This window comes from Balaenoptera acutorostrata, assembly GCF_949987535.1.
Source record: "Balaenoptera acutorostrata chromosome 3 unlocalized genomic scaffold, mBalAcu1.1 SUPER_3_unloc_1, whole genome shotgun sequence".
In the NCBI taxonomy this organism is placed as follows: domain Eukaryota; kingdom Metazoa; phylum Chordata; class Mammalia; order Artiodactyla; family Balaenopteridae; genus Balaenoptera; species Balaenoptera acutorostrata.
Window position 1 is genome coordinate 1 of NW_026645489.1, and position 25800 is coordinate 25800.

The window sequence follows — 25800 nt, forward strand, 5'->3', positions numbered from 1 at the left end:
GTACCTTTTTGGTGTTTGGGGCTCTACACATAATACAACCACCTTGGGAAACAAGAATTATTATTTTCCACTTTGCAGATGAGAAAACCAGGATTTAACAACCATAATAACTTGCCCATGGTCACACAGATAGTAAGTGGTAGAACAGGACATAACCTAAATCTGTCTGATTCTATTGCCTACAATACAAAAAAGTCAAAAGTTGCTTAATTCATCTAGCACTTTGGTCATCTTAAGATAAATAAACACACTTTATTCCATTAAGAGGTATGTATTTATATCATAGCACAGAACAAGAAAGAACCAAAACAGCAACAACAATAAAAAACAGCTTACCCTCTGAGAGCTTACAGTCTATTGAAGACAACGTACACACACACACAAGTTAAGGAATTCAAAGGTATGCAGCCACTAAGTGATATGGGAGCTCAGAGAGCCTGAGATCCATGTAGTTTCAGCAGTTAGGGAAGGCCTTATGAAAGATGCAAGATTACAGCTGGATCCTGGGGATGGAGAATATTGGAGAGGTATAACGAAAGGTATTCCAGGATGGGGAAAAGCAGAGTTAAGGATGAATGTGATGTATCTGAGTGACAGTGAATAAGGCAGCACGACTGCTTCAAAAAGTGAAGGACTGCGTGGAAACAACCCGAGCGTATGAACAAACAAAATGTGATATACTCCCACGGTGGAATACTATTCAGCAGTAAAAAGAAACAAAGTACTGACACGCTACAATGCCCATGAACCTTGAGAACATTATACTAAGTGAAAGAAATCAGTCACAAAAGGCCACATATTGCATAATTTTACATAAAATGTCCAAAATAAGCAAATCCATAAAGAAAGAAGGTAGACTAGTGGTTCCCAAAGGCTGGGAAGATTGGGCAGAAGTGGGGACTGACTGCTACTAGGTACAGCGTTTCTTCTGAAAATGCTCTAAAATTGATTGTGGTGATGAACACACAACTCTATGAATACATGAAACCACTCAACTATAAATGGGTGAACCATATGGCATATGAACGACACCTCAATGAAGCCATTAAAAAAAAAAGTTGAGGGCCTGGTGGGGCATCCCATTGCAGAGCTAAGATGGAGTCACTTATGCCAAGCTTAAGGGTCTGGAATTTATCTGACAGGCAACTAGAGATATGTGAGTAAAGGTTTACCTAATGAAAGCACAGTGTACAAACTTAGGACCCTTCTCTAACAAAATTATTCCTAAAATATACACCAAAATCACAAAGAAGAGAGAGAACTAAAAGAAGATATTGTGATATGATTTTGACTAAGCCACAAGCTGTGACTATTAGGAAAGTTGTTTTGTTTCAGTGCTAAATGCCACAGATGGGTATATCAGCATCATATTTATGCAAAACCACAGAATCATCTGTGTCAAATCTTCAAATACTGTAATGTTCTAAACTTAATTATGAAAATAGCATTAATAATTGATCTGCCATATTTTAGGGTAAGATAATGAACAGTGTAATTTGTTTTTCATTGGACAGCAGTCCAATATAATGCTTTTTTAGATACTAGGTTCAGTTTAAATGCTATCAGAACCTCCACTAATATAAAGCATTTCCTACCGATACTTATACATTTGACTCTGAAATCTAATGTAACATAATCTTCCAAAATAGATTTAATGTACAAAAATAAGAGAGCTACAGAAACAAATCTGACATTCAAAAGCAAAGAGGAAAATTCTGGATATTAAATATCCAAAACAGCGGAAAAGGTAAAGCACTCAAAAATAAACCTGAAAATCATAGAGGGAAAAAAAGGACTCAGTATTAGATTCTACAGCATTGAGAAGTACAAATAGGAAAGAAAAGGAATAAGTTACATTTAAAATAGAAGGCTCAATACATGAGAGAAGAGGCTTTAACAGCTTTAACAGAGGCAAAGTTTGGAACATGTCCATAAGACAATCCCACACCCTCTCCTGAATCCCAGGGAAGAAAGAACCCTTCAGGCAGGCGTCTTGTTATCCCTTCAGAAGCTGGCCTAAAGGTGAAATCCCGCTTTCCCCCAGGAGGTGGTGAGATGGTAGGAATACAAAAGAAGAACTCAGCTGGAGAGCCCATGCACAACCAAGCTAGTGTTTGCCTTTTGAGTCACCTTGCAAACCTCCTTCAAGGTAGATGAGCCACTAGACACTAAAGGAGATATCAGATCTCTTTTAAAACTCTCTTGCCTAAGAATGAGAGGACCCATCTGCCTCTGTAAGGGCTTTGTCAGTTCCAGAACTGGATGAAACTTACGTTCTGTGTCTGAGAAATTCAAACAACTTAGACGACCTGGTTCGCTAACAATAAAAGCAAAATAGAAAATAAGCTATCCTAAAAAAGAAGCCTTGTCACTGATACCTAAAATAAGGTATCTGCTGTCGCAAGTAAGTAGAGCAAAACTCTCTATTTCCTCATTGTCAGCCAGCATTTATACGGAGAGAATTTAGTAGGAGTAAGTAGGCACTGACTTCAAGTCATTAACTGCTGTACGCTAAAAGAAGCTTATCCAAATTTTCACCAGTTGTCTACCTACTCCAAACAAAAGAAATGTGGGAAAAGGCAGATGCTTACAACTACTGTTCACCATATTGGACATGTTAATCATTAAGGAATAAAGTACTTCAAATATTACACAATTATCAAAATAAGTTAAAAGGCATATTCTCTATGAAACGTCAAAAACACATACTGTTAATTCATACATAGATAAAACCATTTTCCTTTAAAATAAATAGGTAGATATACACCTGAAACTGACACAACATTGTAAATCAACTATACTCCAATGAAAATTTTAAAAATAATAAAATAAAACAAATAGGTAGAAACGATGAGAGCAGGCTACCATAAATCACCAAAAGATGAGGGGGAATAACCCCAACATAAGGTCTAAGATCCAGAAACATTTTAAAGTAACAGAATTATTGAAGAGAATGGTCTAAATTGTAAGCATGCTAAAATTCTGACAAGAATAGAACCCAAGATGTCACTAATAGGCTACAGAATAATTAAGAAAATGGAAGTCAAGGAGAGGAGATTTTTTTTTTTTTAACAGGGTCATTCAGTGAATATCATGGGACTAGAAACATGATCTATAAAACAAGAAAGAAGAAGAAATTTGCCAGCACCTGAAACCGGCAAAGTAGACCTGAGCTAAGGAAACAAGGATGACAAATATCCCAGGAGGTAAATAACACCAGTTTTCAAAATCTGATTCCAAAAAAAAAAGCGAAAACTAATTTGCCAAAAGGGGGGAAAAATGTGCAAGAAAAATTTTAAAACAATGTACACAAAATGCCTTAGGAAAATTTCTATTTCTGAAGTATTTTTATAGATATTTTCATTAATGTTCACATCAGCTTTTAAGAAGCTAAATCCACAACACAATTTTTAAAATAGTTGAGAGAAATCTTGTAAATATTTGTAATACCATTTGGCTTAAGCAATTCTGTAGCGCTTGTAAGATGAAACTTAAGTGAGAGTAGGCTCAATTAAATTTTAAAATCTCTCAGGCAAAATTATAAAGCACACATAGCAGAAGTAATATAAACAGGATTATCCTGAAGGAAAAAAATTGAACTACCATATTTGTGGATTTTTTTTCTGTACAGTAAATAGCATATAAAGTTCATACTCTGCAACTAACTTAAAATTAATCACTGGATATTCTTAAGTCTCATCTAAATTTATTGGATCTTATGTGAGGACAACCAAACCTGCAAGATTTTTTTTTTTTAATGAGATTCAACTCAAACCATTAGTTGTTCTGTTCCTCCTCCAAGCAATATTCTATAAGCTAGGTATCTTATTTGATTTCGGTTCTCAAGTTCATAAGTCCATATCTAAATCTTAATTTATAACATAATTAAGTGCTGCGCATGCAAAAGTACTCTGTTCAAGTGGTTAAGTAAATCTAAACAGAACCGTAACATGACATTTCAGAAATCATTTGTGGATGCTGCCACAGGAAAAGCAGCAATTATCACAAAAAGACTTTATGAAATACCTGAGCAGATAAACAGCCCTTTCAATATCACTGAGGTCTTCATCAACTGTCAATCTTTCTATTTCTTCTGGTGTCTGTCAAGTGTAAAACACAAATTATGCACACAAACATCGGATCAGTCTTGCCTCCAGGGACCCTATCTGAATATGGACTAATGAAAAAGTTTCACAATTAAGCGTTATCACTGAAAACTAATCATGGGTCTGACGCCCTCAAACCTCAGACGTCTCTAATTGTTGGGTTTAGGTGGTGGAGTTTGGGGGGTTGGGGGCTTTTTGTTTGTTTGTTTACTCTTCTAGCTTCTAGATTGAAGCCTGAGAATCACGTTGTGGCTTCAGAAACTTGCTGAAATCAATTGCATGTATATATATAAAATGTATACATACTTTTAGTCTCTAATATCCAAGACTCTTTCGCCAGCATTTCCATCCCAGGAAATGCTTAAAAGGGGGAATGAAGACTGCAGCCGAGGGAGAATGAGAAAGACGAAATCTGGAGTGGGGGAGGGAAGGGAATAAACTCTGGGACTGGAAGGAAATCAAAGATTCGAGATATTGCGGCAGGTGGGAGTGAAAAGAGCTATAATGGGGGGCGGAGGGGGTGGTGGTCGGTCACTAGTTTTGCCAGCAGTGAGGGTTGCAGCCTCTGGGAGGCTGGGCGGAAGATGACTCTGCGGGGTCGGGGAGCTAGCGGGAGGTGGGGGGCCTAGTGAAGGTTGACTCTCTTAAGGAGGTTGGAGAGCAGGGTCCCAGCTAGAGTCCTGGAGGGGCTGGAAGGTAAGGACACGTGGTGACTCAGGATCGGGACAAAGGGTCGAGAGGGCTTTGAAGACCCGTAGCAGGACGGCCCTAGTATGGGTGCTAGTTGGGAGGTGAAGGGAGGCCCGGGCTGACTTGGGGACTGGGGGACCGGAGCTCGCTCTGATGGGGGAGGAGGGGCATGGGATCTGGGGTGTCTCTGGGAGAGGTAGGGGAAGAGTCGGGGCCGTGTAGACTGAGAAGTGGGACTGGGGCCTGAACCCGGGCAGCAGCACCAGGGAGCCAAAGCGGGGGGAGGGGGAGCCCCAAGGAGAGGAGGCGGGATAAGCGGGCTGCAGCTGCGAGGGGCAGCTCCTGCAGGGCCGGGGCAAGAAGGACCGCAACCGAGGGGCTCCGGCTGTGCGAGAGAGACGGCGCGGGGGAGGACGCCGCGCTGGCCCGAATGACAGGGGCTCGACCGGCCGTTCCTGGGGGGGGGGGCGGTTGGGGAAAGGGCCCGGGGCGGGCTGGGCCGGGGGACTAGAAAACCGAGGGCGTCCGAGGGATCGCGGGCTGGCTCCGGATGCCCGTCCCTCGGGCCTGGGGGTCCAGGCTGGGAAAACCCGAGCCACGTCGAAGAAGGGGGCCCGAGAAGGGCCGGGTTAGGGTAACACGGCGGCCGGGGACTGGAGGAGGACTGGGGGGCCAGCAGGACTCCGAGAGGGTCCCAGGCCGCCTCGGGGAGCGGACGGGCTGGGGTCGGGGTAGGGGCAAGCCGCCGGGCGCCCTGCGGGCAGTTCCTCCTCCCCGGGGCGCACCTTGAGGCTCCGGCGGACCGGCCTCTCGATGATGGTGAGCTCCTGCAGGTCCTCCATGTAGCCGAACAGACTGTTCTGACTGAAATCCATCGCGGCGGCGGGCGGCGGCGGATGCATGGACCGCCGGGCCCCCTAGCCGCCCGGGCCGGAGCGGCCCCGGGATGCCGGACGCGCGCAGCTCCGCGGCCGCCCACCAGCAGGACTTTCTCCCGCTCTCGGCCGAAGGAGCCGGGCGGGAGGCAAGCAGGCGGCGGGAGAAGGAGCGCGGCCGCCGAGGGGGTGGGGCAGCCAAGGCGAGGGGGCGGCGCAGCCAAGGCGAGGGGGCTGGGCTATATGTGCGGGCGGGCCGCGGGGGCGAGGCCTGGGTGGGGAGGTGCCCGCCTCAGCCCCGCCCCCTCCCGGGCTTCGCGTGCACGCGGGCCGGACGCAACTGCCGCGCAACGTCGCGGCGGCCCCCTACCGCCCTCGTCTCTCTGCCCTTCTCTCCCCTTGTCCCGCCCCCGACCGAGCGCGCCCGAAGCCGCGGCGCGTGCGCAGAGCCTCCCACTCCCAGCGGCCAGTGGAGGAGGAGTGGGGTCGGTCGCCGGGGGCGGAGATGCTGAACCAATAAGAGGCGAAACAAAGGAGAGGGAGGTGGGCTGGGATCTTGCTTAAGTTGCTAGAATTATCGTGCGGTTATTCGTGGGACCGCCCACCCCAGCGCACGATCTGTGGACGCGAAGATCTCCGTAACTGCTCTATCCCTGAGGGAGGGGTGTGTACCCAAAATAAGGAAATAGAACTTGGTGTGTGCGGGATTGATGGGGACGGGGTGCATGGGCATACAGTCCGGGAGGCGTTAGCATGTGGGAAGGGCAGCCGTCAGAAAAAGGATTCCTGGAGAGGAGACGCTTAAACTGGATCTTAAACAGGATTTTTCCCAGAGAAATAAGAGCCCATTTCGGATTGAAGCCTGGGTGTGTTTGGGTTGTAGGAAGTGCAGGCAGAGTAGAGCTTGAAGTGCGGGGAACCGAATGCTTGGCAAGGTAGAGAGGTAGGTCCTTTATGGAAAAAAGCCCAGGTCTGGGCAGCCACGCTGAGTTGCTTGCATTTGATTCTGTTAAGAGTAGGAAGCGATGGAAGGGGGATTGGGGCCATTTTTTTGGACCTCAGCGACAAAAGTTTTGTTGATCATACTCTTCGCTCCTAAGAGTCAGCAACACCCAACTCTTTTTTATTTTATTATTTTCCACTCATTCCCTCTCCACCCTCCCGTTTCTCTACCCCCCATATGCATTCTGTCTCGTTTAAGATATGTCCGAGTACATGTATATATCCTCGAAAGATACTGCTTTTAGTTTAAGTATCTATTTTTAATACACACGAATGGTACTGTGATAAGAACTCATTCTGTTTCTTGTTTTTCCCTCAACATGATGTCTTAGAGATCTATCCGTGGGGCTGTGTATACCAGAGGTTCATTAATTCTGACCACTAAAAGTATTTGATTTGTGCGTCTAGCACATTTTACTTACCAGTTCCTTAATCAGTGAACACTTAGGTTGCCAGCAGTTCCTTGTTATCACAAACAATGCTGGAATGGGTATTACACGTGTCTCTTATGGACCATAAGAGAGAAATGGAGTTGCTAGATCACGGAGTCTACACTGCTTGGTTTCACTCTGCCATGGTACTCTCCAGAATGGCTTTGCCAGTTTGCACTGCCACCAATGGCACATGAAGATAGGAAGGTTCCTGTTTCTCCACTTTATATGCTAACATTTGGTATTATGTCCCAATTTCTATTAATCTGGCATTGGTAAAGTAGTATCACATTTTAATTTTCATGATTAGTGATAACCGTTTTTCCATATGCTTAAGAGCCATAGAGATGTTTTTCCTTCCGTGAACTACCTGCTACATCTTTTGCCTATTTTTCTGCTAAATTTCCTATTATTTTTCTGAGGGAACTTTTAAAGTTTCTTACATATTCTAAATATTAATCCCTTGTCAGCCTTGGACATTGCCAGTATCTCCCAGTCTTTCTTGCATCCTTTTAGCTTGGTCTTTGCTATCCTACAGTGTAGGGGAAATCCTTAATTTTGATGTAGCCAAATGCATCCAATTTCAGCCTTGTGAAGAGTGCTTTTGGGGTCTTGTTTAAAGATCTTTTCCTACGCTTGGCTGCAAAATATTCTCCTACATTTTTCCCTATTTTGCTTCATACTTTTACCTGTCACATGTCTTAATTCATCTGGAGTTCACCTTGCATGTACTGCAAATAGGAATACAATATTATTTTCTGTGCATGCTGAGCCAGTTTTCCCAGCAGTACCCACCAAACAATCCATCTTTTCCCCACCAAGATGTGACGGCATCTGTGTTGTAAGCCAAGTCTCCATAGACACCTGTCTCTGTTTCTGGGCTCTCATTGCTCTCCTGTTGATCTAGATCTGTTCCTGTACCAGTGCTACACTGATTTTATTGCTATGACTTTGTTATATGTCCTAATATCTGGTAGAGTGAATCCTCCCACTCTTCGCCCTTTTTCTTTTTTTTTTTTTCAATATTGCCTTGAAGGTCAAAGCAAAATATGGTCAGGCATTACCCCAAAGCTGAAAGTCAGGTTTTCTGATACCTACTCCACTAAGGAGAATTCAAGGGAAAACGAAAAGGAGTGCATCTTGATGGGATCAGGATGGAGAAGAAGCAAAGACATGGTGGAGGTGGTTTTCCTTAGCAGATACCTTGCAGCCTCCCCCTTCTGTCAATTTCTGAAATTCTCTTCCTTTTCCCCTTGATTTGTAGCTGCTACTAAACAATACTTGTACGCTTTACCCTGTCTCAGCTAAGAAGTGTTATCTCATATTTGAATTTTGTAACAGCATCCTCTGAGACTTGATGACATTCTTAATGAACAATTGAGTAACTACACAGACACAGCTTTCATGGGCATGAGGTTGATGAAGGGGAAATAGTCAATTTGAACAGCTGTGCCTGCTGTAGTTCCCACCCTCTGGTGGAAATAGTCCACCTTGCCAGGAAACCTGAGTCCCAGTCCTGGCTCTGCCAGTGACATGCAGTGGAGTGACTCTTGGAGCCCTGTTTTCCTTATCTGAACTGCTTTGTTACAGCTTGTCTCGATGTGTCCTCAGAGCAGCCCCGTGAAATGCAGAAGAGATGCACCACTTTTCCAATTTTATAGATGAAGAAACTGAGGCTCAAAGAAGTTATGTGACTTAGGCTTGAGCAGCTAAGGGAAGCTAGATTTATGTATTTATTTTGTTCATTGAACATGGTTCAATGAACATTTGTTCCCAACTGCCTGGGTTCGAGTCCTGGCTCTGCCATTTCCTGTTGTAGGAAAGGTACTTAATCACTTTGTCCCTCACTTTACTCATCTCTAAGATAGAAATAATAGTACTGGCCTTAGCATAAAGTCATGTAAGTATTAAGTGAGGTAGTATGCATACAATGCTTAGAGAAATTCCTGGTACACAGCAAACATTCAGTGTTTGCTATTATTATTATTATTATTTTTTATATAGGAAAATGTATATTTGTACCTTGTAAGGCAGTACAGCATTTATAACAAAACTATTAATTACATTCCAAATACAATCAGTGGAACAAAAGTATCACATACAGATGTTTTAAAAAACATGCAGCATGTTAGCAAAGGGGCTGTGTGGTAATATACAACTTTTTGTTACCATAGTAATAGTTTAATGATTAGAATGAAGAAGTAGTGATTTAAGCATTTTATATCTCAACACGATAGTTACATATAAGCATTTTACTGTTTGGTTTTATTTTAGTAATTTGTTTGGGGAGTTTGGGTGACATATCAATCATTATAATGCTTTCCTATTTAAATTATGAATTATGGGAAACTGGCTCTAGGCTAAGGTTTCATCAGGAACTGATTCATACCTTTGAGGAAGATTCTTGGAATATGTGTATGTGCATATACATTTTTTTTTTAAGTAGTCACTTATTGGTTTCCTATCATGCATCCAGTCTCCCCTTTTTCCTTCCCCTTCCTAACACTATTCCTAACATTGAGTATCACCCCTTAGCCCATGCAACCCATGTGGTTTTGAGGAAACACGATCACACCCATGGAGGCAGGCCATGGTTGGCGGGAATGGCATATCCCACTGTTCCTAGAAAGCAATTCATCAGCACAACATTCTTGGTTCAACAGTAAATAAGCATGGTATTTGGATATAAACTGCTATTAGAAATAGAGCATTGTCCCCTAGATGTAAACCTTTTGTTTACACCAATCCAAGCTGTAATACAGATAAAATTGTTCTTTCCATAGTAAAACAGAAGCAAGGACGTGCACAGTTCTAGGATAGTATGCTCTGGTTCTATATCCATTCGTCTATTAATGTTCCTTTTTCCTTTCTGCCTTGGAAAATTTAATCATGTCCAAAAAAGTCAAAAATTATATTTCTAAAATATAATTCAATGACTTCACTATCCTTTATGAACAAACATACCGCTAATTCTCTAAAACTGAAAATTGAACCTGTCTATAACTACATATCTTGCCTGGATAGTCACAGATATTTCATTCTGTAATAGAAGGAAGTGATTTTTCCAAAGAGGAGTCAAGAGATCTATATTATAGTTCAAACTCTTTAAAATTAACATATATAACATACTGCAACATAACACAAGATTTGTGGGAAGGATGAGCGAGATAGTGGTTCAGTTTCCTTTTTGTAAATCAAATGAGCTGGTCTATTTCATTTACAGTCCCTATTGTACTTAATATTTGAAAATTCTAATTTAGGGCTCAGACTGTGGCCTTGTCATCCAAAAGAGCAACCAAATTAAAAGACACAGCAATTCTTCTATTTTAGCTTATTATATATTAAAAACCTCAAAAAACCAAATATGCTATAATACATGTTACAAATGAACAAAAATCTACAAAGTTTATGGCAATGTATCATATAGAATTACCTCACAATATTTTTATGTTTAAAGTAGACCTTTTTAAATACAGTACTTACATATTTCTCTTTCATATATTCATACTTGCCTTGGCAATTTGACATCTATATAAATCTTATGATCATTCTTTAATAAATATAAAAGAATAAAAACACCTATGAAATTTGGACAAACACATTACCACTATACTTTGTTATATTTAACCCATCCAGATTCTTAGTTTAACTCATTCAATTACTGCAAAGATCTTTATAGAGCTGAATCTGATACTGTATAATAGTACGTCACTGCCCTCTGACGGAGCTGAATCTGGTACTGTATAATAGTACGTCACTGCCCTCTGACGGAGCTGAATCTGGTACTGTATAATAGTACGTCACTGCCCTCTGACGGAGCTGAATCTGGTACTGTATAATAGTACGTCACTGCCCTCTGACGGAGCTGAATCTGGTACTGTATAATAGTACGTCACTGCCCTCTGACGGAGCTGAATCTGGTACTGTATAATAGTACGTCACTGCCCTCTGACGGAGCTGAATCTGGTACTGTATAATAGTACATCACTGCCCTCTGATGGCACCACTAATATATTTTAAACTCAGCAAGCAAAAAAAAAAAAGTATTATAATGTAAAACACAGTATGTTAATTTTATAAGCTACAGAAGTAGGAAATAAATTAGGGGAAATTCAATGTTTTCTACAAATATTAATTTCTTAGTAAGTTATAAAAATTTACAGTGTTCCTTCATATAAGCCCTTCAAATGATTTTTCAAGATTTTCCCTGATGACCAGTTTAAAGGCACTAAGTCCATAAGTTTAAGCAAAAGTCTTCACATATAATGAAATAAAGAGATAAAAGGTTAATCGGCAAACTATAAATAGCTAGGTCATTTTATAAAGGAGGGAAAATACAAGTGCAAACTTTAATATCTGAGGTGTATGCAGAGTTTTTCCATGCAGTATATAAATATATATTCACTATTTAGGCCCATGTTTTAACTACTAAAAAACGGCAAATCACCCACTGTCTGCAGAAGAGCAAATGTAGGGAAAATAAGTATTTAATGAAAGGTCTGGCCATTTCCTAAGTCTAACAATCAAAAGCATTTTCAATATTCAATTTTGAAAAAGCACTGCATTTAAGAGACTAAAATTACGACGTCTGAATCTTCATTTATTCAAAGAGAAGAAATTAAATTGAGGATGTCCGCTTGATTGCAGATATTACTTATTGGCAGTAGACTCTTTCACTCATGTTATGCTTTATGAAACTGTCCACCTAAGGCCACCTTCTGGTGGGGGCCCAGATGTAGCCATTTCTTTTTCTATTTTTTCCTTTTTCTTTCTCTTTTCTTCCACAGACTGAACATTCAGAATGCCCCGAGATGCAGCCTCCTTCTGTCTTCTTTCTGCAGCCTCTGCAAGCTTTGCTCTTTTTTCTTCCAGGTCCGGCGAAGGAGGCGCGGCCTCCGTGGGACAGGGAAAACACAGCCCCATGGGGATCGCGGCTGGGGAAATTCCCCTCCTGGGTCCGCCCCAGACCAGGCCGTGAGAACTGCGCGATCAGACCCGGGTCCCAGTTATCTGCTATTATTATTATTATTACCACCACCAGACCAGTGTTTCCCGGTACCCAGGTTCAGAAAAGATTAAATAAATTGTGCTGAATCAGTTGATTATTGTGGGAGGCAGAATAATGCTCTCCCAAAGATGTCCACATCCTAATCCTCTGAATGTGTGACTGTTACCTACGTGGCAAAAGGGACTTTAAGGATGTGACTAGTTTAAGGATTTTGAGGTGGGAAGATTATCTTAGATGATCCAGATGGGCCCAGTGTAATCATAAGGGTCCTTATGAGTAAAAGAGGGAGGCAGAAGGGTCAGTGTCAGAGTGATGTGATACAAAAGAATCTTGACCGGCCATTGCTGGCTTTGAAGATGGAAGAGGGCTCAAGGGGACAACTTCTAGAAGCTGGAAAAGGGGAAAAAAAAACTTCTTCTAGAGCCTCCAGATGGGAATGCAGTGTAGCCCCTGCTGACACCTTGATTTTAGCCCAGTGAAACCCAGTTCTAAGTTCCAGAGCTGTAAGATAATAAATTTGTGTTTTTCAAGCCACTAGATTGGTGGTAATTTGTTACAGGAGCAGTAGGAAACTAATGTAATTATAATGCAATAATGAGAAAAATATTTAAATTAGATTTTTACCTCAGACCATAGACAAAATCAATTTCAGGTGAATAAAAAAAAAACTAAAGACAAATCTTTCAAACTTTTGGAAGAAAATATAGAAGAATAGTTTTATGACATCAGAATAGGGAGAATGTTCTTATACAAAACAAAAAGCACGTGCTATAAAAGTGATAAATGTAACTATCTTAAAATTAAGAACTCGTATTCATCAAAAGACACAAAGACAGTAACAAAAAAAACTATAGACTGGGAAAAGATATTTACAAGAAAATAACCAAAGAAGAATTGCTGTCCAGAATTAAGAATTCCAAAAAAATCAGTAAGAAGACAACTAAGTGGAAACATGGGCAATATATATACAACCATTTTGCAGAAGAAGAACCACTAATAAACCTATGAAAAGAAGCTCAACCTCACTAATAATCAGGAGAAGGTAAATGTTGACACCCACCAGAGAAGCAAAAATTTTAAAGTCTGGCCGCATCAGGTGTCTGAAGGATGTAAAACAAAAGGAACTCTTGGACAGTGTTGGTGGAAGTGAAAATTGGTGCAAACACTTTGGAAGCCACTTTGGAAAATAATTTGGCATTAACTTGTAAAATGGAATTTACCTCTTCAAGGTATCTACTATGTACCCTAGAGGAACTCTTTGCACTCTTGCACAAAGAGACATGCACAAGAAAGTTCACAGCAGTACAAATTATAATTGCAAAAACCTGGTAACAACTCAAATGCCCATCAACAGGAGAATAAATTAGTTGTATTATACTCAATCAATGGAAACTATGATGGCAAAAATGAACCCGAACTACATAATTCTACAAAGATAAATCTCACAAACATGTTGACCAACAAATGCAAATCACCAAAGATTATCTACAGTGTGATACTATTTACATAATGTTCAAAAACAATAGTATAAGAGGGAAGAGAAATGGGAACATATTGTATATGTATAACTGATTCACTTTGTTATAAAGCAGAAGCTAGCACACTATTGTAAGGCAATTATACTTCAATAAAGATGTTTAAAAAAATAAAAAAATAAAAATAAAAAATAAAAAATAAAAAAAATAAAAAAAAAAACAAAAAACAAAAACAAAAAAAAACAATAGTATATGTAATATCCATATGTGGTTAAAATGATGAAAAGGAAAAAGAGATGGTAGACACAAAATGCAGTCTTTTGTTAATCTCTAGGACTGAGATGTGATCAGGGAGGGGCACGTAGACATTGGTGATGTGTTTTTTTCGTTTTTTAATTTTTTGGCCGCTCTGCACTTGGCATGTGGGGTCTTAGTTCCCTGAACAGAGATCGAGCCCCCTGCAGTAGAAGTATGGAGTCTTTTTTTTTAGTATTTATGTATCTATTTATTTGGCTGCGCTGGGTCTTAGTTGTGGCACGCGGGATCTATTTCCCTGACCAGGGATCAAACCCGGGCCCCTGCGTTGGGAGCACAGAGTCTTAACCACTAGACCACCAGGGAAGTCCCAAGTGATGTGTTATTTTTTGAACTGGGTAGTGTAGTGATATGTGAGTGTTTTATTGTTAGGCTTAAAGTATACATATGTATTCCATATCATGTTTTATGCATGAAGTATTTTAGAATTTTTTAGATCTGGGAGATGATATGGTTTCCAGTTGTAGTGTAGCCACTGCACTCGTCCATTCATTCATTCAAAACATATTTCAAGAATTCTACTTTGTATGTTATATTAAGGCATTAATTGTAGGTATATTATAGGCATTGTTCTAGGTCTAGGGATACATAGCAAGCCAGTTACAGGCCCTACCATCAAGGAGCACACACCCTAGGGATAGCAATAGAAATTGATCCAATAATCATAGAATTAAATAGATAATTACAAAGTATGATAACGGCTATGGAAAAAATACAGAGTTAGGAGACTGACGGAGGAGGTCCACCTTACCTACTTTTGCATAAGTCAGAAATAAACCTTTTTTGTGTTAAGCCACTGAGAATTCACTGAGTTTTCTGTTACTGCAGCATGGCCCATCTGTCCTAACTAATAAAAGATTCTAGGGGCACAAGAGTGACGATAGAGACACCAGGTAGGAAATGATAGTTGCTTGGACTAGAGTCATGATGATAAAGATGGAGCAATGTGAATAGCTACAAGAGAGATTTTGGAGGTAACTGGGAATGGATTAGGGGTGGAGGGGTGGGGGTCAGGGAGACAGAGGCATTAGGATGATTTCCAAGTTTTAGGCGAGGTGAGCTGTCACCCACCCAGTGCTCATTCTGTGTTTTCTTTAGTGTCTGAGTAGACAGCAACTGCTGACAACTGCTGCAGAGGTCCCCCTGCAGCCCCAAGCGGACTTCCCCAAGTCAGCACCTGCTCCCTGTAACAGCTCCCTTCTCACCAGCTTGAGTCTGGGTGAACTAGACAAGGGTCCTAGTGGGCCACACCTGTTGGAATCTGCCCAGCACCTGGGACAACAGTTAACACATAGTAAGTGTTCTGTTAATGTTTGTTGAGAAAGTGAGAAGAGAAAGAGGGAGGAGGCAGGGAGCACTAAACTGGCATAGTAGGAGATCTTCTGCCACCCTGGCCAAGTCCCCTGGATTAACAGAGCCTCTGTTCTTCCCTCTTTTTGTGTGTGTGTGTCGCCCAGCTTGTGAGATCTTAGTTCCCCCACCAGGGATTGAACCCAGGCCACATCACCGAAAGCGCCAAGTCCTAACCACTGGACTGCCAGGGAATTCCCCATTCTTCTTTTTTTTTATTCTATTTTTTTTTATTTTTGGCTGCCTTGGGTCTTCGTTGCTGCGCGTGGGCTTTCTCTAGTTGCGACGAGCGGGCACTACTCTTCGTTGCAGTGCGTGGGCTTCTCACTGCAGTGGCTTCTCTTGTTGTGGAGCACGGGCTCTAGGTGTGCGGGCTTCTGTAGTTGTAGCACGTGGGCTCAGTAGTTGTGGCTCGCGGGCTCTAGAGCACACACTCAGTAGTTGTGGCACACGGGCTTAGTTGCTCTGTGGCATGTGGGATCTTCCCAGACCAGGGATCAAACCCGTGCCCCCCTGCATTGGCAGGCAGATACCCAACCACTGCGCCACCAGGGAAGGCTGCCTGTTCTTCTTTTGAAGTCACTCCCAACACAGCCAGAGTGATCCTGTGCTCTAAACCAGGGCTTCTCGACCTTGTTACTATGCGGACCTTGGTCATTCTTTATTGGGGAGCTGGAGGGAAATGCTGTACTGTACATTGTAGGATATTCAGCAGCATTCCTGGCCTCTACCCACTAGATACCAGTGTCTGATCCTGACCTCTCCTCACTCCTCCTCAGTATTGACCATGGAAAATATCTTCAGGCATTGCCAAATTTGGATGCGAAATCCCCTTCCTCCCAATTGAGAACCACTGCTCTAAACTCTGCAGTAACTCCCCATCTCATGCAGAGAACGTCCTCCCACATCCCGTCACGTCTCTGGTCTCACAGCCTCCCGGTTTCTGCCTCACCCACTCTGCTTTCTGTACGCACGCTGGCGTCTTTGCTATCCCTTGAACACTTGAGGTATGAGCCCCGTCAGAGCCATGAAGCCTGAGGTCCCTCCGACTGGGATGCTCTTCCGTCAGAGTTGCAAACAACTCACCCTATCACATCCTTCAGAGTTTTCCTCAGGTGTCACCTCAGTGAGGCCAGCTCAGGATGCCTTTTATGAAAATAAAATCCATTTTAGTTTGCTAAGGCGACCATAACAAAATACCACAGACTGGGTGACAACAGAAATGTACTGTCTCACAGTCTAGAGGCTGGAAGTCCAAGATCAAGGTGTTGGCAGGGTCGGTTTCTCCTGAGGCTTGCAGATGGCCGCCTTCTCACTGTGTCCTCACGGGTCTCTTCTCTGTGTGTGGCATCCCTGATGTCTCTTCATGTGTCCAAATTTTCTCTTCTTATAAGGGCACCAGGCATATTGGGTTAGGGCTCACTATAATGGCCCCATTTTAACTTAATGACCTCTTTAATGGCCCTATCTCCAAATACTGTCACATTCTGAGGTACTAGGTGTTAGGACTTTAACAGGTGAATTTTGGAGGACACGGTCCAGCCCATAATATCCAGCCATCACCACCACCAGCCCTTATCAGTCTAACATTCTGAGTATTTTACTTATCTCTTTTACGGTCTTTTTTTCCCTCTAACCCTCCACTCAAATGTTGTCTTCCATAAAAGGAGGGATTTTGTCCATGTTATTCACTGCTGCATTCCCAGGGCCTAGAATAGTGCCTGGTACGTGGTAGGTGCTTATTAATTCGTCGTTAAAGTGATGAATAGGCATAGCTTCTCCATTAACTAGCTGTGAACTTGAGGAAATCACTTAACTTCTCTGGCCCTCAGCTCCCTCTGTCAAATGAGGGAATTAGGCTAGATAATATCGAATGAGGATTCTGTCCTCTTTCAATCTTGGTCCTGACTTAGCCCAGATTCCCTAGAAAACCCTTCCTTGGGAGGTGCAATCCTAGGGCAGCCAGAGTAAGAGAGTGAAGCGAGGTGGGGCAGAAAGGGAAGCAGATGCAGGCACTGTGCTGCCGAGCTGGCCACCAGTTCGTGAAGAGGCACAGCCCGGTGTTCAGCCACGGAGGACGTCTGCAGACAGGCTACGCAGAAGCCCGGGCCGGGGAACTGCCCGTGGGAAGCAGGCGGGTAAGGCTTCCTTCTGCTGTCTACCTTCTGTAGGTCACAGTTGGCTCCTTGGGGAGTTAAGTCCCCAGCACTCTAATGGTTTCACCTGGCTCTTTCAGCAGCTTCCGGGGGAGCCAGATTCCAAGCCCTCAAGAGTAAGGGCTCAGTCCCAGTTAGGAAATGAAGGCTCCAACCCATCAAGCTGCAGGGAACTGAGAAAGTAAGGTAATCAGGACAGCAATCCCTGGTCCTTAGGGTTGAAGAGGCTCAGAGCCTAGGAGACAGCGGAGACGCAGAGAATCTGAGACGGCCTAAGATGTGCCCAAGCAGGCGGATGAGGGAAGGACTAGTGAGGAGGGGAACAGCCCAGGTGTCTGCCGCCCAGGTCAGCATAGAGCTGGTCAGGAGCATTTAGTGGCTCCAGCCATCGAGGAAGGAGATCAAAGGAGTGCAGCCTAGCAAGCAGGGCATCGAGTGGCCTGGATGGAATTGGTCCTTTAGAAGTCCTGAAGGGGCCTCCATGGCCCCAGCAGCCCAGCCTCATGAAAGCGTTCTGACAGGTCCTTGCACAGGGCGCCCAGCCCCATCACCTGCAGGGGCAGACTCCAGGTGACTGTGGTGATGGAGGGGGCTCCCGTTTCCTCGACAGAGCACCCTGGGGTTGGGCAGGCAGGGAGCTGCTTCATTAGCAACAGGATCTGGGCGCCCAGCTTCCCCCGAGCCCTCCTCCCTGTTAGCTGCCTCAGCCCCTCTCCTGATCGTCACTTTGCAAACTCTTCCAAACTCCAGCCGCCCCCTCAGCTGTCTCTGGAGGGAGAGAGGGCGTTCACTGCCACCGCGCCCCTCCTCTGGGAGGGGGTGTTTTTTCTCATGTGCGGGCCACGTGTGTTGGGTTGTGCCCCAACTCGAGGGCAGATTCCTCCCTCCAGAGGTGATGAGACACACCAGGAGCAGATTGCACATTCGTCTCCTGGGAGGCAGTGGGCGAGGGAAGCAGCACGCAGCGTGTGAGCACGGGGAGGGGTGTCTGCAGATTGGTGATGGGGTGATGGGCCCCGAGAGCAGGGAGCTGGCGCTGCTGACTGTGTAGAGGCGGCGGGAGGCTGATTATAGGGCTGGGTCCCTTGGCCCTGGATGTAGGTGCAAGAAGCTGCGTACGCATTTGACTGTCAAGGTGGGGGGTAATGGTTACCCTGGTGACTGGGCTAGGAAGTGGGTTCGCCTTGCAGGCGGCAATGCTGGAAAGAAATACAATGAGCACCAGATAGGGCTTCTCTCTTCTAGGTTAGATGGAGCCTTATCACCGTAAATGAAGATCAACTTTCAGTGCTTGGGCCCACCATATCCTCTGCTGGTGTCCTGTCAGCACCCCACTGCACACCTTTAAGCCCACTAAGCTGGTGTGGAAGACCTGGATCCTAGTCCTGACTCACCCTGGGACCTGGGGAAAGTCACTTCCTGTCTCCAGGCCCCACTCAGATCTCTAAGACCCGCAAGATCCCTTCGTGTTCTGATTGCTGGCCCCCAGACATTCTGATTCAGTAGGTCTGGAGCTATGCCCAGGACTCTGCATTTTAGCCCTGCCCCCTCCACACCCCCAGGTTCGCTGTACCTACATACCGTTCAGAACCACTGAAACTCGGCGCTGAGAGCACAGGCATGGGAATCAGACAGACTCAGATTCTCAGCTCAGCTCTGCTGCCTATTTGGGCAATTTATCTACAGCCCATCTGAGCCTCAGTTTTCTCACCTCTATATTGGGGGAAAGAAGACTGCCAGAGCGTTACGATGAGAATCAGCTGAGATGAGGCTGCAGTAGTGCCTGGCACATGAGGAGGGTCCCATAAGTGTTACGCTAAATTTTACTTGTTATTCTGTATGAATCTGTAGTGTCTCTCCTATTCTGTCCCCTTCCCAGCAGCCCCCTTCCATCTGCTCTTCTTCTCCAGCCAAATCCCACATCCAGAAAAATGGTCTCTGCAGTAAGCAAGGGAGCGTCAGGCTAGAACTCAGGCAGAGGAGGAGGAGACAGTACACTCACAGCTGGGGCCCTCACACCCTGTTCCATCTGTTTACTCTGTCGCCATGACAACTCATAGCTTACCAACCTCTGTGGGGTAGAATGACTTCCAGCATCAGGGGCTCTGGATGTGAACGGTCATTTTCCCAAAGCACCAGGAGCTGGGAGAGCTCCATGCCCACCCCCTATCCCATCCACCACATTTTCGTTTCAGGGTAAACTGAGGGCTTCTCCGGCATGAGTATTTAGCTGAATTTTGCTTCAAGGCCCCAGCACCTAACATGGTGCCTGGCCTACAGCTCAAGAAATGTTGGCTGAATGAATACATAAATGTAGTGTAAATCTGATTCTCTTGAGTTTCTTAATCAACGATGATCTTCATTTAGGAGAGAGTCAAAATGAAATTCCGAGCGTATGTCATTTGATTTCTTCCCCACCTACCCGCTTTGGGAAAATTGCATTCCAACCTCTTTCAGCGGCATTTTTCCACCTTGGCATCGACACATGAATACATAGGAAAACCCAGGGCCTCCAGGCCCCCCAAAGGATTGTGGTAATGTTGCCTCGACAAGTTTGTTCATCTAAGCTTTTCTGAATCAGGGTGGTTATTAATGTATCAAATTCTGTACACCAAGAACATTAATCTTTCCTTTGCAGGGACTTGCTTCCCCCAACCATGAATTTTCCATGCCCCCCTTTCCCCCCAGCCCAGTTAAAAGTAAATCTAGGATTGTCAGTCCATCAGCTTTCATCATAGTGGCCTGTACTTTTCAGATAACGTATCCTCCTGTCTGGAGACAGAGGCATAGCTGAGTAAGAGTCTCTGACTTTTTCGACACAGTTGTTTCAGGTGTATCTGAACCCTATTTTGTTAAGTCACATGTGCACAGGGAGAAACAGAATGGTGCTCTTACCTTTCTTGACTTTTAAAAATTAAGAACAAAAAAATTAATTGAAAGCAAAACAGAACAAAATCAATTCCCATCCTCCTCTCTCAAGGACTACCTCTCTCTAGCAAAAGGCGGAATTGGTGAAACTCAGATCTGCTCAGTACTGCAGCTGATTAACAAATCTCAAAAGAAAAAGAGATTAAAACTCTTGGCTCCAAAGTTTTTTTCAATATCTGAGAGAGAAATTTTCTATTAGGTCCGCCATAATAGACAATTGTGAGATAATAGAAAATATATACATTGGTCTCTGCCCCTGGTTCCTAGCACAGAGTTCCTAAAACTCTTGTAACTTCCTAAGTAATAAGAACACTAGGAGCGGGGACTTCCCTGGTGGTCCAGTGGTAAAGAATCCGCCTTACAATGCAGGGGACCCGGGTTTGATCTCTGGTCAAGGAACTAAGATCCTACATGCCTCGGGGCAACTAAGCCCGAGCGTCACAACTACTGACCTCGCGTGCTGCAAGCTACAGAACCCAAGTGTCCGGGAGCCTGCGGGCCACAACTAGAGAGAGAGAAAAAAAAAAACCCGCACACCACAGCTAGAGAGAAGCCTGCGCACCTCAAGGAAGAGCCCGCATGCCTCAACAAAGATCCCACGTGTCCCAACTAAGACCCGCCACAGCCCCCCCCCAAAAAAAAAGAAGAACACTAGGAACATCTTTTGTTCTGTTGAGGCCACTCTGGGTGAGCTCCTGAATGGGGGCTGGTCACCAGCATGACCAAGCCTTGATTAGAAGCTTAGGATTTTCAAACACCCACCCCCCCTTGTCCTCCAGAAAGGGAGAAAGGCGGGAATGGAGTTAGTAATTGATCATGTCTCTGTGAGGAAGCCTTCATAAAATCCCAACAGTAGGGACTCGGAGAGCTTCCAGGTCAGTGAATAGGTGGAGGTGATGGAAGAGTGGTACACAGAGAGCGCGTGGAAGCCTCACGCCCTCATCTCTTCCATCTGGCAGTTCGTCTGTATCCTTTATCATACCCTTTTATAATAAACTGGTAAATGTAAGTAAACTCTTCTCCTGAGTTCTGGGAGCCGCTCTAGCAAATTAATCAAACCCGAAGAGGGGGTCGTGGGAACCTCTGATTTACAGCTGATGGGTCAGAAGCCCTGGTGACAACCTGGACTTGTGATTAGCAACTGAGGTGGTGGGGTGCAGAATTGTGGGGCTGAGCCCTTCACCTGTAGGACCTGATGCTACTTCCAAGTAGATAGCACCAGAATTGAGTTAGACTGTAGGACACCCAGCTGGAGTCGAGGAGAATTGTGTGGGTGTATGAGAGAATCCCCCCACCCATATTGTAATTGGGTCCTAGAACAATTCCAACAGTTGAGCTTTGGTTAATTAAGCGTGGTCTTGAGAAGTAACATTTGTTCATTCATTAACCAAGCATTTGAGTACTTAGTATGTGCTAGGCAGGGCCAGCTTCATGGGCCTGCAGCCTGGACAGTAGCACAGGGAAGGCTTGTGCTCAGTAGAGCCCCAAGCTTGAGGTTTAATGCTCTACTGTCACCATCCTGAAATTCTTGGCAACTTTATCTTTGAACTTGTGTTTGGTAAGTGAGGTCCGATGGGACACTGGCACTTGCGCAGGAGCAGAGGAACTAAGCATGGCGTGTGGACCAAGGCAAGCTTCCCTCATCTGCTGGCTTCTGAGGATGGGTTCCAGGTTTGTTTACCAGCACAATATTTTGTTTTGTTTTGCAATTTGGATTTCAGAGCTCTGAAGGGAAGCAGTGCCACCCAAGTGCTTGCAGCCTCACTGTTCCCTGTTGGCATAAACCTGGCCACATCACACATTTGTTACTTGTCTGTGTTTTTATTTTATTATTTTTTTAAATAAATATATATATATATATATATATATATATATATATATATATTTTTTTTTTTTTTTTTTTGCCACACCGCATGGCTTGTGGGATCTTAGTTCCCCAACCAGGCATCAAACCCAGGCTGCCTGCAGTGGAAGCTTGGAGTCCTAACCACTGGACCGTCAGGGAATTCCCACTTGTCTGTGTTTTTAACCTTGAATTTATTCAGCAGTTCCTTCAACAAGTAGAGTTAAAAGCTGGTTTGGGTTCCTGTTCTGCATGTGCAACTCTGTTGCACAAAGGAAGGGACTCCTTTATTCAAACCCAAGACAAAAGCATATTCCATCTAACAGAAATATTTGTAAGGCGTCACTCTACTCACCCAGCACCATGCTTGGAGCTAAGCAGGAACAAAAGGGGTGAAAATGAGATGCAGCCCCTGCCTATTTGAGCTTATGATCTAAGAGGAGAAACAAGATATGCAAACCATTAACAAGGGCAGCTTTATGTAATGACCATGTAAGTGTTTTCATAACAAAACTGATTTTAGTTACTCAAGTGTTATTTCTTAGACAAAGCAGGAGCGTGGAGATGGGATGGAGGCGAAAGTGTGTGATCAAACTTATATCTGTGGATAAATCAAATCTTTATACTACTCCATTGTAAATCAACTATATTTCAATAAAAACTTTTAAAAAATAATTTAACTTTAAAAATTAAACAAAAATAAAATTAGTAAAATACATAGATATACTACTCACTCTTTCCCCTTAAAAAGACAGGTAAGACAGGAAATAACACCAAGGAGGGTGCTTCCTGTTCAAGGAGATTGCCTCAATGAAACTTTAGTCATCACAGGTCTTCCCTGAATCATTTAGGGGGCAGGAAAGAAAGACACCCCTGCTAAGGAAGAGGGGAGAGAAGAGATACCAAAACACAAGGCATAATAGTGGAAGGACTTTTAAAGACAGTGATGTCTAATATTCCATATTAAGTAGTTGGCATTGCTGAGTTGTAAAGACCCCTCCTTTGCCCGAAAAACTTTGATAAAATCTGCCCCACAGACCAGGGCACTGTGTCCCATGAGTGGGGCTTCTTCCTTCATTTTTACATCTCCCAGTGAGTCTGGCACTTGGCAAGAAATTGATGAGTATGTAACATAAGAGAGAAAAAAAATAGAAAAAATGTTTAATGAATAGACACAAATGAGAGAGTGATTGATGGTCCACTAGCTTCTCCAGACTGCACATCCAGGTACAACTTGAAGATACAGAATGTGCTATGAGGTGCTTCCAGAGGGTGTGGGTTGGATGGGGAAAGTGAAGCAGAGCCTTTATTCATTTATATTTGGAGACCCAGCTATAAATAGGTGCTGTGGCCCAAAAGACTCAAAGCACCTTAGAAGTCAGCCTATATCAGAAGGGGCCGCATTCAGGGTGAAACAGATTGAGCTGGTGTCAAATACTTCCACACAATTTCTCAGCGAGACTATGCGAGGATCTTTAACGCTGTGTGCTGTGACAGCGTTTGCTTTGGCACACAGAGCCCAGGCTGTCTGCTGGCACCTGTTTCGCCCCAATGCCTGATAAGGCTCATTCCTGACTCACGCCAGCTCGCTGTTTCATAAGAAAGGGCAGCTCCGTTTCTCTACCTGTGTCACCACAATATTATTGAGAACAATAATTTGAACAATGAGAACTTATAATTCTCTGGTAACGTGCAAAATACTGTCGTTTATGGCAAAGTAATCTCCTGAGTGTTGGGTAATGGAAACCATTATGTTCTGCTTCGGTTTATATGGCAAGCGTCAACCTTGGCTGTGAACAGAATTAGAATCACTCGTTTACTCCCTCACTCACTCTTCAGGACATACTGATAGAATGCCAGTGATGGAGCAGGCAGTGTATACTGTGGAGTCGAGAGTCTGGCTTTATTCCCTCCCAGGGAATCTTGATCCAGAAGGAAGGCCTTACAGAACAATGACCATTTGATCCTAGGCTCTAGGAGAGTAATAAAACTCACAGACACCCAAGAACGCACCGGCTACCATCTTTGAGGGGTCACACTATAGGAGTTCAAGTCTCAAACCAAAAACCTCCTGTATACCGCACAGACATGACCCAGTGGGCTGAGCTGGGTCTGAATCCTACTCCTGACCCTCACTAGCTAAGTCACGTGGGACATGTGTCTTCTCCTCCCCGAACCTTTATTACAGGAGTTGAAGTAGAAATAAGGCATGTCCTTAAGATCACTTAAGCAACAGGACATGGGACGGATTGATGGCTCTTAAGAACAAATATTCTGTGCCACTTCAGGCAAATCATTATAACTCAGAGCACAGCACACATTAAATGGTAATCATAAACAGATAAGATTAATTCCTCTTAAAGTTAGCTCCAGACCCATAAAGCAATTTCAAGAATACTACAGCCTTTCAAACTCTTTGTTAAGTGATTGCATTGAAATAGAGTCTCGAGAAGAAATCAGCACACGTACAAAATGTCCATCTACATTCAACAGTCACTACAGCTCTGAATGCACATGAACCCAGACACAAACAAGACCTGCTTAACAAAGTTTCTAGCTTGTTGCTAAGAAACCACGACTGCCTAGTATGCGTGTGACCGCTCTGTGTCTTGTGTCAACTCATTATGCCCACATAATTAGAGTGAACTTAACATTGGAGAATGGAATGTGGGATTGTGTTTTTCATCACCTATAGTTAGTCTATTATTGTCCAGAGGCCTAAAGAATATTTTCCAGAACCAGGTGAAAAAACAGAGAAGTCAAGGAAGAATTGAGATCATGTGGAGGGAGGGAGGGAGGAAGGAAATATGATTCTTCACGTGACAATCCACAAAGACCTAACCACTGGGTGGTGGCCTTTCATTAGCTGTCCTTTTTTCCTTTCAAATACTGTGCTGTCATATTGGTCAAGCATGGACACCCAGGCCTGGATGCCATGATGTAAGTGAACCAGAAGAGTGAGGGGCAATATTCCCACAGTGATGGGCATTGTCACCCTAAGCCACTTCCCTTGTAGGGGAACGAAGACTGGTGGAAAAAAAGACCGGCTGCATCTTCCCCCCCGGGATTGAGAGGGTCAAACGTGACTGGCATTTCCTCCTAGTACCCCTGCCCCAACGTCCAGCCCATCCCGGCTGGCTGAGCATCCTTTAGCCTGTGGGTGGCTGCAGTTTCCCAGAATTCCACAATTACTCTGGAGCCCAGAAGCACATGAGATGGTTTCTTTCTGAGCTTGGAGAGGATGTTTCATAAATCACTTCTCTTAGGAAAGCAAATGGTCGCAAGAGAACTCAAAATTATTCCTCCACTCCCCTGGCTGGATTTCAATTTCCTTACCCCGTTTTACTGGACAGTCAACTTTTTAAGACATTGATCCAAGGGATAATGCATGGGAGACAGATAAGTTAGCAAACAACCATTTGGTGTGGTGAGCAACGAGATCAGGGTAAACACACAGGGCTGTGGACCCCAGAGAAGGCGCCTGTTCCTGAATGGGACAGGTGTGTGTGTGTCAGAGAAGGGGTCCTTGAAGAAATAACATCTGAGAACGCACAACTGTGGCTTCTCCACTTGAGGGCAGATACTTGGCCTTAGTCGTTTGTGCATCTACCCTGTGCCTAG

General features: G+C 44.0%; 2 protein-coding genes across 2 annotated transcripts; both read right to left on the reverse strand.

The window, feature by feature from the left end:
• Nucleotides 1-19: 19 nt before the first annotated feature.
• LOC130706582 (serine/threonine-protein phosphatase 4 regulatory subunit 4-like) lies at nt 20-6087 on the reverse strand. The gene is made up of 2 exons (XM_057539161.1): nt 5582-6087; nt 20-4100 (listed from the first exon to the last, which is right to left on the reverse strand). The coding sequence occupies exons 1-2, from the start codon at nt 5696-5698 to the stop codon at nt 3966-3968; spliced, it is 252 nt and encodes an 83-aa protein (XP_057395144.1). The 5' UTR covers nt 5699-6087; the 3' UTR covers nt 20-3965.
• A 4242-nt stretch (nt 6088-10329) lies between these two features.
• LOC114239087 (small VCP/p97-interacting protein) lies at nt 10330-12737 on the reverse strand. The gene has a single exon (XM_028168901.2). It carries the CDS (start codon nt 12025-12027, stop codon nt 11794-11796), a length of 234 nt encoding a protein of 77 aa, XP_028024702.1. The 5' UTR covers nt 12028-12737; the 3' UTR covers nt 10330-11793.
• Between the last annotated feature and the right edge of the window lie 13063 nt (nt 12738-25800).

Excerpts from the sequence above, each read along its gene's own strand:
- LOC130706582 (XM_057539161.1), bottom strand. The coding sequence starts at position 5,698 with ATGCATCCGCCGCCGCCCGCCGCCGCGATGGATTTCAGTCAGAACAGT. Across the intron at positions 4,101-5,581 it reads CGGTCCGCCGGAGCCTCAAG|ACACCAGAAGAAATAGAAAG; the intron begins GTGCGCCCCGGG and ends TACACTTGACAG.
- LOC114239087 (XM_028168901.2), bottom strand. The coding sequence starts at position 12,027 with ATGGGGCTGTGTTTTCCCTGTCCCACGGAGGCCGCGCCTCCTTCGCCG.